General features: G+C 40.3%; 1 protein-coding gene across 1 annotated transcript in view; it reads left to right on the top strand.

The window, feature by feature from the left end:
- Positions 1-17,753, top strand: part of LOC126481730 (titin) — a 534,189-nt gene that overhangs the window by 392,141 nt on the left and 124,295 nt on the right. Inside the window, exon 95 of the mRNA XM_050105683.1 lies at positions 899-15,784. Within this exon, the coding sequence (XP_049961640.1) occupies positions 899-15,784 (14,886 nt within the window). The remainder of the gene's footprint in view (positions 1-898; positions 15,785-17,753) is intronic.

Here is a 17,753-nt window from a genome sequence, read left to right on the forward strand (position 1 = left end):
TGCTCTTTGATAACATCTCTTCATCAGATCACATTACATTTCGATTATATAGTATGTAGTAATGGTTTTCAGTTCTCGTAAGTCCAGTAAGATGTCCTATGTGTGTTCCCCCTACACGTAGTCACAAAAATAAGTAAATTCCTTCATGAAAATGCCAGACAGTCTTTTCCAAGTCCATCGCAAGTTCTCCTTTCCATCACTGTACTTATGAGCTAGTGATCTGTCACCAGTAGGCTCAGTGTTGATGTGTAATTAAATTATAAACTTTCTTCATTGTAAAAATAAATATGTAGCTTATTCATCCTGTAACAGAAGAATAACAGTAAAACAGTTTTATTAAATATTCTTACTGGAATCAAATAAAAATATTACAGATAATTCTGATTATAATTTTTAAGCAAACACTGTAAAGAACTCTGAAAGTATTTCAGTTCACAATGAGTCATAATTATTTTATTAGATAAATAATCATGTAAGGGAGACATGCGTAAATGAGCAATAATTCATCTCTCGCTGCAGAATTACTTCCGGTAAGTACTGTATTGTGTGGTAAGTGCCTATGACAATTCAAATCATTTTAAATGCTGCAAAACAGCAAATGAGATTGTTCAGAGCAGCAGGGCAACAAAGTCTAGTGATTTATTGCTTGTAACAAATGTTGACACCATGCACAGCATCTGAACCTAATTCAGAAACACTTCAAACACACAGTATGAAATCGACATAATAAAATGTACACACTGCACAAATGCACTGACACAGATGGTGTCACCAAATATTAGACATTAAAAATTGAATCATATAGATTTTACCTCCTTAGAGGTCAAACCAGAGAACCGCAGTCCATATGTACAACAATCTCTTGCAATTTCACATCACAAAATCATTGAAATTTCAGAGAGCCTGGACGACAATACATCAGCCTCTCAGACACGTCACATCACTGCCACACAAGTGACCGACCATATGCCTGAGGTAAAAGTAATTGAAACTACAACTGAGTTCCTTCAAGGTGAGTACACTATAAAGAGTGCGGACAGAGAATCTGCTGATGAAGACACCGGGGATGTAGACACAGTCCACAAACTTGAGACACCAGTTATAGAGCTGAAAAGCTTACCAGACCATGACAAGGAACAGGGCACTACTGATGAAATTGAAGTTAAGGAAAAGATGGTGAAACCCATGATTAGAAAGAAGACGACGTTCCCAATTGAGGACAGTAAACCTGCAATGGAAGACGACACAAGGGAAGAAACTGTGCCAATATTGGAAGAACTTGAGGAGGAAAAGGCAGATAAGCATCCTGAGGATGACAGGGAGGTTGAGAAGGTTGTTGAAGGAGCGATGGAAGACACAAGAAAAGAGAAGAAAATGAAACGTATTATCAAGAGGAAGAAGATTACTCTGGTAGAAGGGGAGAAACCATTAGGAGAGGATATAAAAGAGGAAACTGCACCACTACATGAGAAGCCAGAAGAAGAGAAAGAAAATGAAATCTTGGAGAGCACCATAATGGTTGAGAAAGCTGAGGACAGAGAGATGGAAGAAACAACTGATGAGAAGAAAGTGAAACGTATAGTGAGAAGAAAGAAGGCTACACCAAATGAAGAGGAGAAACCATCAACAGAAGGTGCAGAGGAGGAAACTGTGACATTGTTTCAAAAGCCTAAAGAGGAGGAGAAGCCAGAGATTGGTGAGGGGGAGAAGGAAGGAATTACTGAAGACATCAAACTGAAACACATTATCAGGAAGAAAAAAACTAAGCCAGCTGAAGAGAAGAAACTTTCTGAGGAACCTGTAGCACCATGTGATAAACCAGAAGATGAGGAGCTATATGAAACTCCTGAAGGGGTCATAACAGTTGAAAAAGCTGAGGAGGAAGAGACAGAAGAAACATCAAAAGAGAAGAAAGTGAAACGCATACTCAGAAGGAAAAAGATTACACCAACTGAAGAGGAGAAACCTTCAGTGGAAGGTACAAAGCAGGAAACTGTGTCACTGACAGAAAAGCCCAAAGATGAGGAGAAGTCAGAAATTTCTGAAGGCGAGGAGGAAGAATTGACTGACCAGACAAAAAAGAAACGCATTATCAGGAAGAAAAAGACTATGGTGCTTGAGAAGGAGAAACCTTCAGATGAGAGTAAACAAGAAGAACCATTGCCAGTACTGGAGAAGCCGGAGGAGCAAAAGGCAGAGGAAATTCCTGAAACAGTCAAGGAGGCTGAAGATGTGGAACAAGTGGAAGCAACAAAAGAAAAGAAGGTTAAGCGCATAGTCAGGAAAAAGAAGGTGGTACCAGAAGAGGCAGAAAAACCTGTAGGGGGAGAAATGATTGAAGATACCTTGCCATTACCAGAGAAACCTGCTGAAGGAAAGGCAGATACAGAAGAGAAAACTGACAGTGTGCCAGTAGCTAAAGATGTGGTTCCTGAAACTGTTGATGAAACTGAACACAAAAAAGTGAAACGAATAGTCAAAAAGAAAAAGAAAACTGTTCCAGAAGAAGAAAAGCCAAGTGGTGTGCAGGAAGAAGAAACTATTATGCCATCCTTGGAAAAATCTGAGGAAGAACTGCCCGAAGAAAAGCCTGATGTTGAAGAGGATACTGCAACAGTACCAGAGGACTCTAAGGGAAGGAGGGTAAAGAGAATTGTATCCAAAACAAAGAAAGGCATTCCGAAGGAAGAGGAGAAACCAACAGAAGATGAGGCAGAAGAGGATGTAGCTCCTAGAAAACCAACAGAAGACAAATCTGTCAAGAAGAAGAAAGTCACTGGACTACAAATGATGAAAATTGAGAGGAAAGAAATTAAAGCTACTCAGCTGAAGGTGATTGATGTCAAAGAAGACATTCCCCTATTTGCACAGATAAAATTAAAGAAAGTGACACCTGTCAAGAAACGAGAAATAAAGGGTGTGACAATTCCGAAAGTCTTGCTTAAGAGTAACATTAAATTTATCGATTATCCACCAGCTGAACAGAAACCAATCATAACAATTCTTGAGGTGCACTTTGACAAAGGTATTCTGTCACGGAACTATCAGGAAGCACTGAAAGTCCAGAAGAGAAAAGTAAAAAAAGTACGCATCAAGGATAAGGAAGCAACTGAGTTGGAGGAACCTGAGAAGTTCCCTGCAGATGACACAGAAAAACCAGAACCTACAGAGAAAGTTGATCAGCCGACATGGCAGAGCTTGCCAAAGAAACCTACACCTGAACAACAAGAAACAAAGAAGCTTGATATTGGGAAAGGAAAAGTCCCAGAGCAGGAAACTCCTGTCCCAGAGGACATCAAGTTGAAAAAGATTCCTGAAAAACCAACACCTGGTGAAGAGGAGCAGAAGATCAAGCCATCGAAAAAAAATGGGGATGAACAAAAGATGAAGAAGCCTAAGGAATCTGAGAAAGAACCCTTGGCTCCTTTTGAGGGGAAGGACATAGAAAAGCATGATACAGACTTAGAGCAATATGAGAGGAAGAGCCCAGAGAAATCAGATGAAGAGACTTCCAAACCTGAGGTGAAAAAGAGACCTAAGGCAAAGAAACCAAAACCAGAGCCAGAGACCATTCAGATTCCACTGGAGAAGGGAATTCCTAAGAAACCGCAGCCAGAAGATGACAAGGAGATCAAGCTAAGGAAGAAAATGGGTGAACCCACCCCAGATGAACCCGAGGCAATTACTCTCAAACCATTCAGAAAAGAGAAACCAGAAGATACATCAGAGCAGCCAGAGAAAGAGGAAGGGAAGCCCAAAGGAGTAGACAGACTCACAGAGGAGGAAGAGGTAGAGAAGGACCAACTGCCAGAGGGAAAAAGGAAGAAGAAAATAGTGAAGAAGGTTCGGAAACCAGAGGCACCACAGGAAGAAGCAGAGAAGCCTGTATCAGATGTTCCTGAGGCTGAGACACAGGAAATAGTTTCCCCCAAAGAAGACCAGCCTAGTGCAGTGACAGTTCCTGAATCAGTGAGTGAGCCTTTGACAGCAGTAGACGAACAACCAAAGGTTTCTGAGGAAGAGAAGCCTGGCAAATTGGCTGCAGATGAAATGCCAGAACAAGACGTAGAAAAGGACCAACTGCCAGAGGGAAAAAGGAAGAAGAAAATAGTGAAAAAGGTTCGGAAACCGGAGGCACCACAGGAACAAGCAGAGAAGACTTCACCAGATGTTCCCGAGGCTGAGACACAGGAAATAGTTTCCCCCAAAGAAGAGCAGCCTAGTGCAGTGACAGTTCCTGAATCAGTAAGTGAGCCTTTAACTGCAATAGACGAACAACCAAAGGTTTCTGAAGAAGAGAAGCCTGACAAAGTGGCTGCAGATGACGTGCCAGAACAAAAGGTTGTCAGAAAGAAAGTGAAGGTACAGAAGGTGAAGCCAGAGAAAGAAGTGAAACCAGAAGAAGAGGTTCAAGAAGAAAAGAAAGAAGAGGTGGGAAAGCTGGAGGTTGTGGTGAAAGAGGTACCTGAGGATGAGAAGGAACATGTTACTACTGAAGAAATGGAAGTTAAAGAGAAAAAGGTGAAACACATAATCAGAAAGAAGAAGACAACTCCAAGTGAAGAAGAGAAACCTTCAGATGAGAGTAAAGGAGAAGAATCATTACCAGTACTGGAGAAGCCAGAGGAGCAAAAGGCAGAGGAAATTCCAGAAACAGTCAAGGAGGCTGAAGATGTGGAACAAGTTGAAGCAACAAAAGAAAAGAAGGTTAAGCGCATAGTCAGGAAAAAGAAGGTGGTACCAGAAGAGTCAGAAAAACCTGTAGAGGAAGAAATGATTGAAGATACCTTGCCATTACCAGAGAAACCTGCTGAAGGAAAGGCAGATACAGAAGAGAAAACTGACAGTGTGCCGGTAGCTAAAGATGAGGTTCCTGAAACTGTTGGTGAAACTGAACACAAAAAAGTGAAACGAATAGTGAAAAAGAAAAAGAAAACTGTTCCAGAAGAAGATGAAAAGCCAGTTGGTGTGGAGAAAGAGGAAACTATTATGCCATCCTTGGAAAAATCTGAGGAAGAACTGCCCGAAGAAAAGCCTGATGTTGAAGAGGATACTACAACAGTACCTGAGGACTCTAAGGGAAGGAGGGTAAAGCGAATTGTGTCCAAAACAAAGAAAGGCATTCCGAAGGAAGAGGAGAAACCAACAGAAGGCAAGGTAGAAGAGGATGTAGCTCCTAGAAAACCAACGGATGACAAACCTGTCAAGAAGAAGAAAGTCACTGGACTACAAATGATGAAAATTGAGAAGAAAGAAATTAAAGCTACTCAGCTGAAGGTGATTGATGTCAAAGAAGACATTCCCCTATTTGCACAGATAAAATTAAAGAAAGTGACACCTGTCAAGAAACGAGAAATAAAGGGTGTGACAATTCCGAAAGTCTTGCTTAAGAGTAACATTAAGTTCATTGATTATCCACCAGCTGAACAGAAGCCAGTCATAACAATTCTTGAGGTGCACTTTGACAAGGGTATTCTGTCACGGAACTACCAGGAAGCTCTGAAAGTGCAAAAGAGGAAAGTAAAAAAGGTACGAATCAAGGATAAGGAAGCAACTGAGTTGGAGGAACCTGAGAAGTTCCCTGCAGATGACACAGAAAAACCAGAACCTACAGAGAAAGTTGATCAGCCAGCATGGCAGAGCTTGCCAAAGAAACCTACACCTGAACAACAAGAAACACATAAGCTTGATATTGGGAAAGGAAAAGTTCCAGAGCAGGAAACTCCTGTCCCAGAGGACATCAAGTTGAAAAAGATTCCTGAAAAACCAACACCTGGTGAAGAGGAGCAGAAGATCAAGCCATCGAAAAAAGATGGGGATGAACCACAGATGAAGAAGCCTAAGGAATCTGAGAAAGAACCATTGGCTCCTTTTGAGGGGAAGGACATAGAAAAGCATGATACAGACTTAGAGAAATATGAGAGGGAGAGCCCAGAGAAATCAGATGAAGAGACTTCCAAACCTGAGGTGAAAAAGAGACCTAAGGCAAAGAAACCAAAACCAGAGCCAGAGACCATTCAGATTCCACTGGAGAAGGGAATTCCTAAGAAACCGCAGCCAGAAGATGACAAGGAGATAAAGCTAAGGAAGAAAATGGGTGAACCCACCCCAGATGTACCCGAGGCAATTACTCTCAAACCATTCAGAAAAGAGAAACCAGAAGATAAATCAGATCAGCCAGAGAAAGAGGAAGGGAAGCCCAAAGGAGTAGACAGACTCACAGAGGAGGAAGAGGTAGAGAAGGATCAACTGCCAGACGGAAAAAGGAAGAAGAAAATAGTGAAGAAGGTTCGGAAACCAGAGGCACCACAGGAAGAATCAGAGAAGCCTGTATCAGACGTTCCTGAGGCTGAGACACAGGAAATAGTTTCCCCCAAAGAAGACCATCCTAATGCAGTGACAGTTCCTGAATCAGTGAGTGAGCCTTTAACAGCAGTAGACGAACAACCAAAGGTTTCTGAAGAAGAGAAGCCTGACAAAGTGGCTGCAGATGACGTGCCAGAACAAAAGGTTGTCAGAAAGAAAGTGAAGGTACAGAAGGTGAAGCCAGAGAAAGAAGTGAAACCAGAAGAAGAGGTTCAAGAAGAAAAGAAAGAAGAGGTGGAAAAGCTGGAGGTTGTGGTGAAAGAGGTACCTGAGGATGAGAAGGAACATGTTACTACTGAAGAAATGGAAGTTAAAGAGAAAAAGGTGAAACACATAATCAGAAAGAAGAAGACAACTCCAAGTGAAGAAGAGAAACCTTCAGATGAGAGTAAAGGAGAAGAATCATTACCAGTACTGGAGAAGCCAGAGGAGCAAAAGGCAGAGGAAATTCCAGAAACAGTCAAGGAGGCTGAAGATGTGGAACAAGTTGAAGCAACAAAAGAAAAGAAGGTTAAGCGCATAGTCAGGAAAAAGAAGGTGGTACCAGAAGAGTCAGAAAAACCTGTAGAGGAAGAAATGATTGAAGATACCTTGCCATTACCAGAGAAACCTGCTGAAGGAAAGGCAGATACAGAAGAGAAAACTGACAGTGTGCCAGTAGCTAAAGATGTGGTTCCTGAAACTGTTGATGAAACTGAACACAAAAAAGTTAAACGAATTGTCAAAAAGAAAAAGAAAACTGTTCCAGAAGAAGATGTAAAGCCAATTGATGTGGAGAAAGAGGAAACTATTATGCCATCCTTAGAAAAATCTGAAGAAGAAGTGCCTGAAGAAAAGCCTGATGTAGAAGAGGATACTACAACAGTACCTGTGGACTCTAAGGGAAGGAGGGTAAAGAGAATTGTGTCCAAATCAAAGAAAGGCATTCCGAAGGAAGAGGAGAAACCAACAGAAGACAAGGCAGAAGAGGATGTAGCTCCTAGAAAACCAACAGAAGACAAACCTGTCAAGAAGAAGAAAGTCACTGGACTACAAATGATGAAAATTGAGAGGAAAGAAATTAAAGCTACTCAGCTGAAGGTGATTGATGTCAAAGAAGACATTCCCCTATTTGCACAGATAAAATTAAAGAAAGTGACACCTGTCAAGAAACGAGAAATAAAGGGTGTGACAATTCCGAAAGTCTTGCTTAAGAGTAACATTAAGTTCATTGACTATCCACCAGCTGAACAGAAGCCAGTCATAACAATTCTTGATGTGTACTTTGACAAAGGTATTCTGTCACGGAACTACCAGGAAGCTCTGAAAGTGCAAAAGAGGAAAGTAAAAAAGGTACGAATCAAGGATAAGGAAGCAACTGAGTTGGAGGAACCTGAGAAGTTCGCTGCAGATGACACAGAAAAACCAGAACCTACAGAGAAAGTAGATCAGCCGACATGGCAGAGCTTGCCAAAGAAACCTGCACCTGAGCAACAAGAAACACAGAAGCTTGATATTGGGAAAGGAAAAGTTCCAGAGCAGGAAACTCCTGTCCCAGAGGACATCAAGTTGAAAAAGATTCCTGAGAAACCAACACCTGGTGAAGCGGAGCAGAAGATCAAGCCATCGAAAAAAGATGGGGATGAACAAAAGATAAAGAAGCCTAAGGAATCTGAGAAAGAACCATTGGCTCCTTTTGAGGGGAAGGACATAGAAAAGCATGATACAGACTTAGAGCAATATGAGAGGGAGAGCCCAGAGAAATCAGATGAAGGGGCTTCCAAACCTGAGGTGAAAAAGAGACCTAAGGCAAAGAAACCAAAACCAGAGCCAGAGACCATTCAGATTCCACTGGAGAAGGGAATTCCTAAGAAACCGCAGCCAGAAGATGACAAGGAGATCATGCTAAGGAAGAAAATGGGTGAACCCACCCCAGATGAACCCGAGGGGATTACTCTCAAACCATTCAGAAAAGAGAAACCAGAAGATACATCAGAGCAGCCAGAGAAAGAGGAAGGGAAACCCAAAGGAGTAGACAGACCCACAGAGGAGGAAGAGGTAGAGAAGGGCCAACTGCCAGAGGGAAAAAGGAAGAAGAAAATAGTGAAGAAGGTTCGGAAACCAGTGGCACCACAGGAAGAAGCAGAGAAGTCTGTATCAGATGTTCCTGAGGCTGAGACACAGGAAATAGTTTCCCCCAAAGAAGACCAGCCTAGTGCAGTGACAGTTCCTGAATCAGTGAGTGAGCCTTTAACAGCAGTAGACGAACAACCAAAGGTTTCTGAGGAAGAGAAGCCCGACAAAGTGGTGGCAGATGAAGTGCCAGAACAAGAAGTAGAAAAGGACCAACTGCCAGAGGGAAAAAGGAAGAAGAAAATATTGAAAAAGGTTCGGAAACCGGAGGCACCACAGGAACAAGCGGAGAAGCCTTCACCAGATGTTCCTGAGGCTGAGACACAGGAAATAGTTTCCCCCAAAGAAGACCAGCCTAGTGCAGTGACAGTTCCTGAATCAGTGAGTGAACCTTTAACTGCAGTAGATGAGCAACCAAAGGTTTCTGAGGAAGAGAAGCCTGACAAAGTGGCTGCGGATGACGTGCCAGAACAAAAGGTTGTCAGAAAGAAAGTGAAGGTACAGAAGGTGAAGACAGAGAAAGAAGTGAAACCAGAAGAAGAGGTTCAAGAAGAAAAGAAAGAAGAGGTGGAAAAGCTGGAGGTTGTGGTGAAAGAGGTACCTGTGGATGAGAAGGAACATGTTACTACTGAAGAAATGGAAGTTAAAGAGAAAAAGGTGAAACACATAATCAGAAAGAAGAAGGCAGCTCCAAGTGAAGAAGAGAAACCTTCAGATGAGAGTAAAGGAGAAGAATCATTACCAGTACTGGAGAAGCCAGAGGAGCAAGAGGCAGAGGAAATTCCTGAAACAGTCAAGGAGGCTGAAGATGTGGAACAAGTGGAAGCAACAAAAGAAAAGAAAGTGAAACGAATTGTCAAGAAGAAGAAATTGGTTCCAGAGGAGGTTGAAAAGTCATTGCAGGAAGAAACAGTTAAAGACAATTTTCCTGCACCTGAGGAATCAAGATTAGCAGAAGATCAGAAAGGCCAACCAGAAGACTCACATCTACATTTTGCAAATGTCGAATCATCTGTTGTGGGGAAAGTGACTGACATTGTTACTCCATCATACGAGACAGGTAAATCACAAGTAACTATGGCACTTAATGATTCTGTTTCTGTGAGTGATACCATGTCCTTAGAGTTAACTGAACAACGAGTAGCAGATAAGAAACCATTACCGCAGGAGGCTTTAGTAAGTATAGGAGAAAAAGATACTGTATCTATACAGGAACCTTATGTTGAGGTAGTTCCTGCACATTTGCCTGAGTCACCTCAGGTTTTAAAGGAAGAAGCGACACTTAAGGTAATGAGCCAAAAATCTGTGGCTATATTGGAAATTCCTACACATGAAACAGAGGAACCCCTTGTATCCGGTATACCTGAAGTATTGCATGCCACACCATCATTTCTACAACAAGGACCTTTAACTGTAACTGAAACTGGCACATTTGAAACACATACAGACTTTGAACATGAGAAACAATTAACTGAAACAGCCCAGACAACCATCTTACCACAGGAAACACTTTCTGTAACACTTCCTGAACTGCAACACAAGGAAGATATTTTCATGTCACCTGCAGTACCTGACACTGAACATGCTATCAGAAACATTCCATTGTCTGACTCTGTAACTGTAAATGAAATAACATCTTTAGAAATACCATCAGAATTGAGGCATACAGTGACACAGGACAAAGAAGCAGTTACAGCACTGCTACCCACAACAGAATCTGTGTTTGTGACAGAGATACAACCAACTCAGACAGTGGCTGTTGATACAAGGGTACAGAAAGTGCCAAAACCTGAATCAGCTCAAAGAAAACTTTCAACACAGGATACATTACAAATACAAGAAGTTACCACGGAACAGGTTGTTACCACAGAGCCACCTCAAGAAACACAGTATTTGACACAGGTGCCGAAAGTCGTCCAGAAACGACAGGAGGCACTTATAATTACAGAAGTAATCAAAAACACAAAGGAGGAAGAACTTGCTAACTTCACAGTATCACAAGAACAACCTACAGTAACAGTTTCTGAAAGTGAAAGTGTGCAAATTACTGATATGCAAACTGCACTATTTACAGGTGACATTACTGTACCAGCTCTGCCTAGGATGGAACAGGTAAGCCCAATAATACCAGTGGAAAGACAGCTTCTTTTAGTGGAACATTCACAACCTGGAATCTTAGAAGAGGCACTGCCTGAGGAGAAAATCACAACAGTGCAAGCTAAACTTGTGGAAATTAGTGATCATAAGAAGGCAGATGTTTCAATATCTGAAGTTAAAGAAGCTCCTACATTACCAAGGAGGGAAGTTGAAATTCATGCACCAGAAAACGTTGAGGCTATTCCTGAAGAAGAGAAACCAACACCTGAACATGCAGAAGAAATTTCACAAGAGTATGCAGTCACTGAGAAGCCATTGGTGTCTTTTGCTGATGAAGATGTCAAGAAGCAACCAACAACAAGAAAAGTCTTGAAGAAGAAAAGAGCTCCTGAGAAGCCAAAGTACGCTGATGAAAGTGTGACTGAAGAAATGACAACTGAAGTGCTGACTCAGGAAAAGCCTGACACTCTAAAACCTGAGGAAGTAAAGGATGTGCATGAAGGAATTGAGGTCACTGAAGTAGTAGATACAGTAAGTACAGGTGATGTTAGTCCATTGGATGTTGAAAAAGAGAAAGCAGAAGCTGTTGAGGGAACTGAAGACTCTGTAAGTATTGTTGAGACACCAGTTAAGAAATTAATTACTAAGAAGAAGAAGGTCAAGCCAGTTTCAAAGATTCCAGAAGAGAAAGTGCCAGAAGAAGAAGAAAAAGTGGTGGAAATCCCACAGGAAGAGAAGCCTGTGCCTAAAAAACCAAAGGAAAAGAAACATCTTCCTGAAAAAGTAGAAGTGTTGAAACTCGAAAGGAAAGAAGTTAAACCTACCAAACTGAAGATAACTGATGTGATGCCAAAAGAGGAAGTTCCTCTTTTCACGCAGGTGAAGCTGAGGAAAGCAAGTGTTCAAAAGAGGGAGATTAAGGCTGTAGAAGTCCCAAAAGTATTATTGAAGAGCAACATAAAGATAATAGACTACCCTCCAAAGGAAAATACCCCTCTTATAACAATAATAAATGCAAGGTGTGACAAGGGGATACTATCAAGAAATACACAAGAAGCTCTGAAAGTCCTCAAGAGAAAAGTGAAGAAAGTAAAGTTGCCCGGCAGAGAAAAACCAGACACAGAAGAATTAGAGTCTTTTGATGTTGATCAGAAAGACAGTACTGATATTCCTGTGGAAGATGAGAAGAGTACATGGGAAAGACTCCCAAAGTCTGCAGATACTGAGAAACCAGAAGAACCAAAGCTGGTTGTGGGAAAAGGAAAAATCCCAGAAACAAAAGAACCAGAACAAGAAGAAATAAAGCTTAAGAAAGTTCCTGAGAAGCCACTAGTGGAAGAGATAACTGAAATGAAGAAGCCTAAGAAGGATGAGACTGATGAAAAGGATACAAAGAGCACACCAAAAGAGAAGGAAATTACTTTAGCTCCCTTTGAACCTAGTGACATAGAAGGAACTGACATAGATCTGGAAAAGTATGTAAAAGAAGAGCCAGAAAAGAAAGAGAGAAGGACTCCTGAAAAGCAAAAAGTTAAAAAGCCCAAAAAAGACTCTGCAAAACCTGAACCAGAGACAGTAAAAATACCATTAGAAAAACAGCCTCCTAAGAAACCTTACCCTGAAGAGGAGAAGGATATCAAACTGAAAAAGAAGGTGGGAGAGCCTGAACCAGAGGAGCCAGATAGTATTACCTTGAAACCTTTTGTAAAAGAGAAACCAGAAGAAGATTCTGAAATTGCTAAGAAGCACAGCCTTAAACTTGATGACAAAGAGAAACCTTATGAAGAAGAAGAGATATTACCTACTGAACATGTAAAACCTGAATCACCAGAGAGGACAATAAAGAAAACAAAGGTAAAGAAAACAAAACCACCTAAGCGTGTGGAAGATGTTCCGAAAGATGAATCCAAAGAAGCACCTCAGCAGGATGAACCAATACTGGATGAGAAACCAAAAGAAACCAAAGAAGTACCAGAAGAAGAATTCGTGATGAAGATAAAACCCAAAGAACCAGAAAGGGAGGATATTGAGAAGGTAATAGTCGAGAAAGAGGAGCCAGAGAAACCTGAGGTTGAAGAAATTAAAGAAGTGGCAATAAAGAAGAAGAAACCAAAGAAACCTTCTGTAGAAGAAGTGAGAGAGGAAGTCACTCTAAAGGAGGTACCAGTGGAGCCAAAAGAGGAGGAAGTCACAGAGGAGGTAATTGTAAAGGAAAAGAAGCCTAAAGAGGTGAAAGCAGAAGAGGTTCCTGAGGAAGTGATAATTGAAAAGAAGGAACCAGAGAAACCCAAGGAAGAGGTAAGTGAAGAAATAACAATAAAGAAGAAGAAACCAAGGAAACCTTCTGTAGAAGAAGTGAGAGAAGAAGTCACGCTAAAGAAGGTGATACCAGTGGAGCCAAAAGAGGAGGAGGAAGTCACAGAGGAGGTAGTTGTAAAGAAAAAGAAGCCTAAAGAGGTGAAAGTAGAAGAGGTTCCTGAGAAAGTGACAATTGAAAAGAGGGAACCAGAGAAACCCAAGGATGAGGTAAGTGAAGAAATAACAATAAAGAAGAAGAAACCAAGGAAACCTTCTGTAGAAGAAGTTGCTGAAGAAGTCACTCTAAAGAAGGTGGTACCAGTGGAGCCAAAAGAGGAGGAGGAAGTCACAGAGGAAGTAGTTGTAAAGAAAAAGAAACCTAAGGAGGTCAAAATAGAAGAAGTTACTGAGGAAGTGAAAATTGAAAAGAAGGAACCAGAGAAACCCAAGGAAGAGGTAAGTGAAGAAATAACAATAAAGAAGAAGAAACCAAGGAAACCTTCTGTAGAAGAAGTGACTGAGGAAGTCACTCTCAAGAAGGTGGTACCAATGGAGCCAAAGGAGGAAGAGGAAGTCACAGAACAGGTAGTGATAAAGAAAAAGAAGCCCAAGGAGGTGAAAGTAGAAGAGGTGACTGAGGAAGTGAAAATTAAAAAGAAGGAACCAGAGAAACCCAAGGATGATGTACATGAAGAAATAACAATAAAGAAGAAGAAACCAAGGAAACCTTCTGTAGAAGAAGTTGCTGAAGAAGTCACTCTAAAGAAGGTGGTACCAGTGGAGCCAAAACAAGAAGAGGAAGTCACAGAAGAGGTAGTGATAAAGAAAAAGAAGCCTAAGGAGGTGAAAGTGGAAGAAGTTACTGAGGAAGTGAAAATTGAAAAGAAGGAACCAGAGAAACCCAAGGAAGAGGTAAGTGAAGAAATAACAATAAAGAAGAAGAAACCAAGGAAACCTTCTGTAGAAGAAGTGACTGAGGAAGTCACTCTTAAGAAGGTGGTACCAGTGGAGCCACAGGAGGAAGAGGAAGTCACGGAACAGGTAGTGGTAAAGAAAAAGAAGCCTAAAGAGGTGAAAGTAGAAGAGATTACTGAGGAAGTGAAAATTAGAAAGAAGGAACCAGAGAAACCCAAGGATGATGTAAGTGAAGAAATAACAATAAAGAAGAAGAAACCAAGGAAACCTTCTGTAGAAGAAGTTGCTGAAGAAGTCACTCTAAAGAAGGTGGTACCAGTGGAGCCAAAACAAGAAGAGGAAGTCACAGAAGAGGTAGTTATAAAGAAAAAGAAGCCTAAGGAGGTGAAAGTAGAAGAGGTGACTGAGGAAGTGAAAATTGAAAAGAAGGAACCAGAGAAACCCAAGGATGATGTAAGTGAAGAAATAACAATAAAGAAGAAGAAACCAAGGAAACCTTCTGTAGAAGAAGTTTCTGAAGAAGTCACTCTAAAGAAGGTGGTACCAGTGGAGCCAAAACAAGAAGAGGAAGTCACAGAAGAGGTAGTTATAAAGAAAAAGAAGCCTAAGGAGGTGAAAGTGGAAGAGGTTTCTGAGGAAGTGACAATTAAAAGGAAGGAACCAGAAAAACCCAAGGATGATGTAAGTGAAGAAGTAACAATAAAGAAGAAGAAACCAAGGAAACCTTCTGTAGAAGAAGTGAGTGAGGAAGTCACTCTAAAGAAGATGGTACCGGTGGAGCCAAAAGAAGAAGGGGAAGTCACAGAAGAGGTAGTTATAAAGAAAAAGAAGCCTAAAGAGGTGAAAGTGGAAGAGGTTTCTGAGGAAGTGACAATTAAAAGGAAGGAACCAGAAAAACCCAAGGATGATGTAAGTGAAGAAGTAACAATAAAGAAGAAGAAACCAAGGAAACCTTCTGTAGAAGAAGTGAGTGAGGAAGTCACTCTAAAGAAGATGGTACCGGTGGAGCCAAAAGAAGAAGGGGAAGTCACAGAAGAGGTAGTTATAAAGAAAAAGAAGCCTAAAGAGGTGAAAGTGGAAGAGGTTTCTGAGGAAGTGACAATTAAAAGGAAGGAACCAGAAAAACCCAAGGATGATGTAAGTGAAGAAGTAACAATAAAGAAGAAGAAACCAAGGAAACCTTCTGTAGAAGAAGTGAGTGAGAAACTCACCATAAAGAAGGTAGTGGAAAAGAAAGCTGCAGAACCACATGATGAGGAAGTAACAGAAGAAATAACAATTAAGAAGTTGGCACCAAAGACACCTGAGGACAGCGTGGCAGAATTCACTGTTAAGAAGAAGGCTCCACAGAGGAAGTTGTCAATAGAGGAGTTAGGTGAGGAAGAAATCACTATAAAACCAATGCGGCCAAGACAACCATCATTGCCTGAAGTAACTGAAGTTACTGATGTTGAAACAGTTACAATTCAGCCTAGAATCACTAAAACAAAAGAAGAAATAGAACAAGAATTCAAGATTCAGCTACATACTTATGAAGAAGAGGATATCTCAATGACTAGTAAAGTCAGGTTAAAGAAACAACGACGTCCTACCTATGCAGAAGAAGCTGGTGAGCAAACTATTCGAATTATCAAAGAGATAGAAGATCAGAAGTCACCTGAAATTATAGAAGTTTTAGAGTCTCCTGAAGCTGAAGGTGTCAGTTTTGATTTGAAGCGCAAGCCAAGTTATACAGTTCAGGAAGCAGAAGAAGAGGAAACAGTGATACTAACAAAACCACATAGGGGGAGAGAAGACATTGAAGAAAGTTTTCAGATTTCCTTACGCAAGAAAGATGATTCTCGCAAAATGTCATACTCCATTGAAAATGTTGAAGAAGAGTTCAGCATTGGTTTTCAAAAGAGGCAGCCTACTCCAGCAGGAACATCCTTTGAAGAAGAGTCCTTGGAGCTGAGGCTGAAGCCTAAGAAGAGGCCTACAAGGATGTCACAGGAAGGTTGTAACACATTTCTAATATTAATGCTACTGTGGCTCTTCTTTGCGGCTGTATTCAACTGCTTTCTTACATGCTGCTTCGTCATCTGCTTCTCAGCAACTGGGACTATTACATCCTCCTTCAAACTGCTTTAATTAAATTTGTAACAACAATGCTTGTGCTTTAGCTTGCTAAAATGTTTAATTACCTAATTTAATAAGGTAACATTCCAGCTCTGTTGCTTTAATTTCTAATTCCCTCTTTATAGTAATCTATCATTTCAGTATATTAATTTTTTTTCATAGTCTTTGAAAGACTGTTTGCTTCGTCTAAATAACACATGCTTCTAAAATGAAGTATTCAACATTTTGCCTATAGCAGGTTAAATGTATGACTGAAATCATTCCTACCTGCCAGAATGCATTTTTGCTGGTTATGTAGCAGAGATTTGAATGTACAATTTATATATAGTTGCTAATGTACAAAGTAATGAGTATTTTTTGTTAATTTTTATAATCATGCAAGCATGAGGAGCTTCTTCACTGTAAATGTTTCTGGGTGCAAAATGATGTAGAATCAGTGAGAATACAAATATGTCTGTGTAAAGAAAGTGCTAATATTATGTTATTGTCATTTAATTTTTATGGATCCTTAAATATATCACAACGAACATTTTTTGTACTAACTTTCAACAATGTAATTCCAACAGGGCAATTGTAATTGGATAATGACCCAGAAATTACATCCTTGGGTTATATATTCAATATTATTTAATGGTTGTGTATATTGGGATTGTATATGTGATGGGTTTTATATAAATCACATGAACCATATCTTGGATTAGGTATTATAATCTGTTTGTGTCAAAAATCCTCCAAAAATAAGTTCTAAGACCTTCTGAGCAGCTACTTAAATGATATAGATCAGTATTTCTCCAGAGCTCCATTGTCCACTTTGTTGTTTGAATACTGCTCTGTCATGTCTTCACATTATAGGGACTGTGTGGGATATTAATAAATTAAATGTTTGAGTATATTTAGAGGTGAATCTGTTGTAGCTATAGCAGTAATCTTCTAATCAGATATTGCATCTTATTGTCAGAATGACTAAGGAAGGAGCTCTTGCAGCTATTAAGTAAGTATTTCCTGCAGAGTTGTGGATCACCAGCATTGGGAAATGGAGACACAAATCAAGTGACTAGTGATTTTTCCTAATATATTGCATTTAGTGGTCTGAAATTTTGTTTCAGTGAGCCACAGCTGCCCATTAATACAATATCCCATTACTATCCCTGAGACTGCTTTCATGATCTGAAATGTGTTGCTAGAAATACCAAATTCTTCCAGCAAACTGGTTTCCTCCTCACAAGTTTTGCATTTGCCATATTTCAAAGACAGTCCTATGTTATTTAATACTGTCATCTCTTTCATTCCCTGCACATTTCAAACAATAAAAAAGACAGAACTACTTACAGTGTCAGTGTTTGTTATGAGACACTATGTTCCTGAAGTTCAAAATTTCTGCAAATACTCATAATTTGCTCTATAAAAGTAAAGTAAATACACCATTCTAATGATGACCACTTGCAACAATGTCCTAAATGTCGGTCTGTAAAATGACATGTTGTTGTGGTCACATTCATGGAAAAGTTTTATTGAAGAAAACATAAAAGCTTTCAACAGATGGAAGGATGTAAACCAAGTAGGAAGGTTTCCCTGTAAAGCTCCTGTGCAATGAATCTACTTGTATCTTCTATTACTTAGTCTGGTGTTCACAGGTGGAAACATTCTGTCAGTCAAACACTTGAGTCTGACACACTTGTGTATCTGGATGATTCTAGCACATTCCTGTCTTCACAGCTTTTCATGTAACTAGGCTTTTGCTTCTCCTCTCTCTGTATGGTTGTATTTCTAATCACTGGTTGCTGCATTCAGTCTCTCTGTCTATATAATTTCACTATTAAGACAGAATTTTTCTTATGTTTCCTTTT

Source organism: Schistocerca serialis, chromosome 5, assembly GCF_023864345.2.
Source record: "Schistocerca serialis cubense isolate TAMUIC-IGC-003099 chromosome 5, iqSchSeri2.2, whole genome shotgun sequence".
NCBI classification, from domain to species: Eukaryota; Metazoa; Arthropoda; class Insecta; order Orthoptera; family Acrididae; genus Schistocerca; species Schistocerca serialis.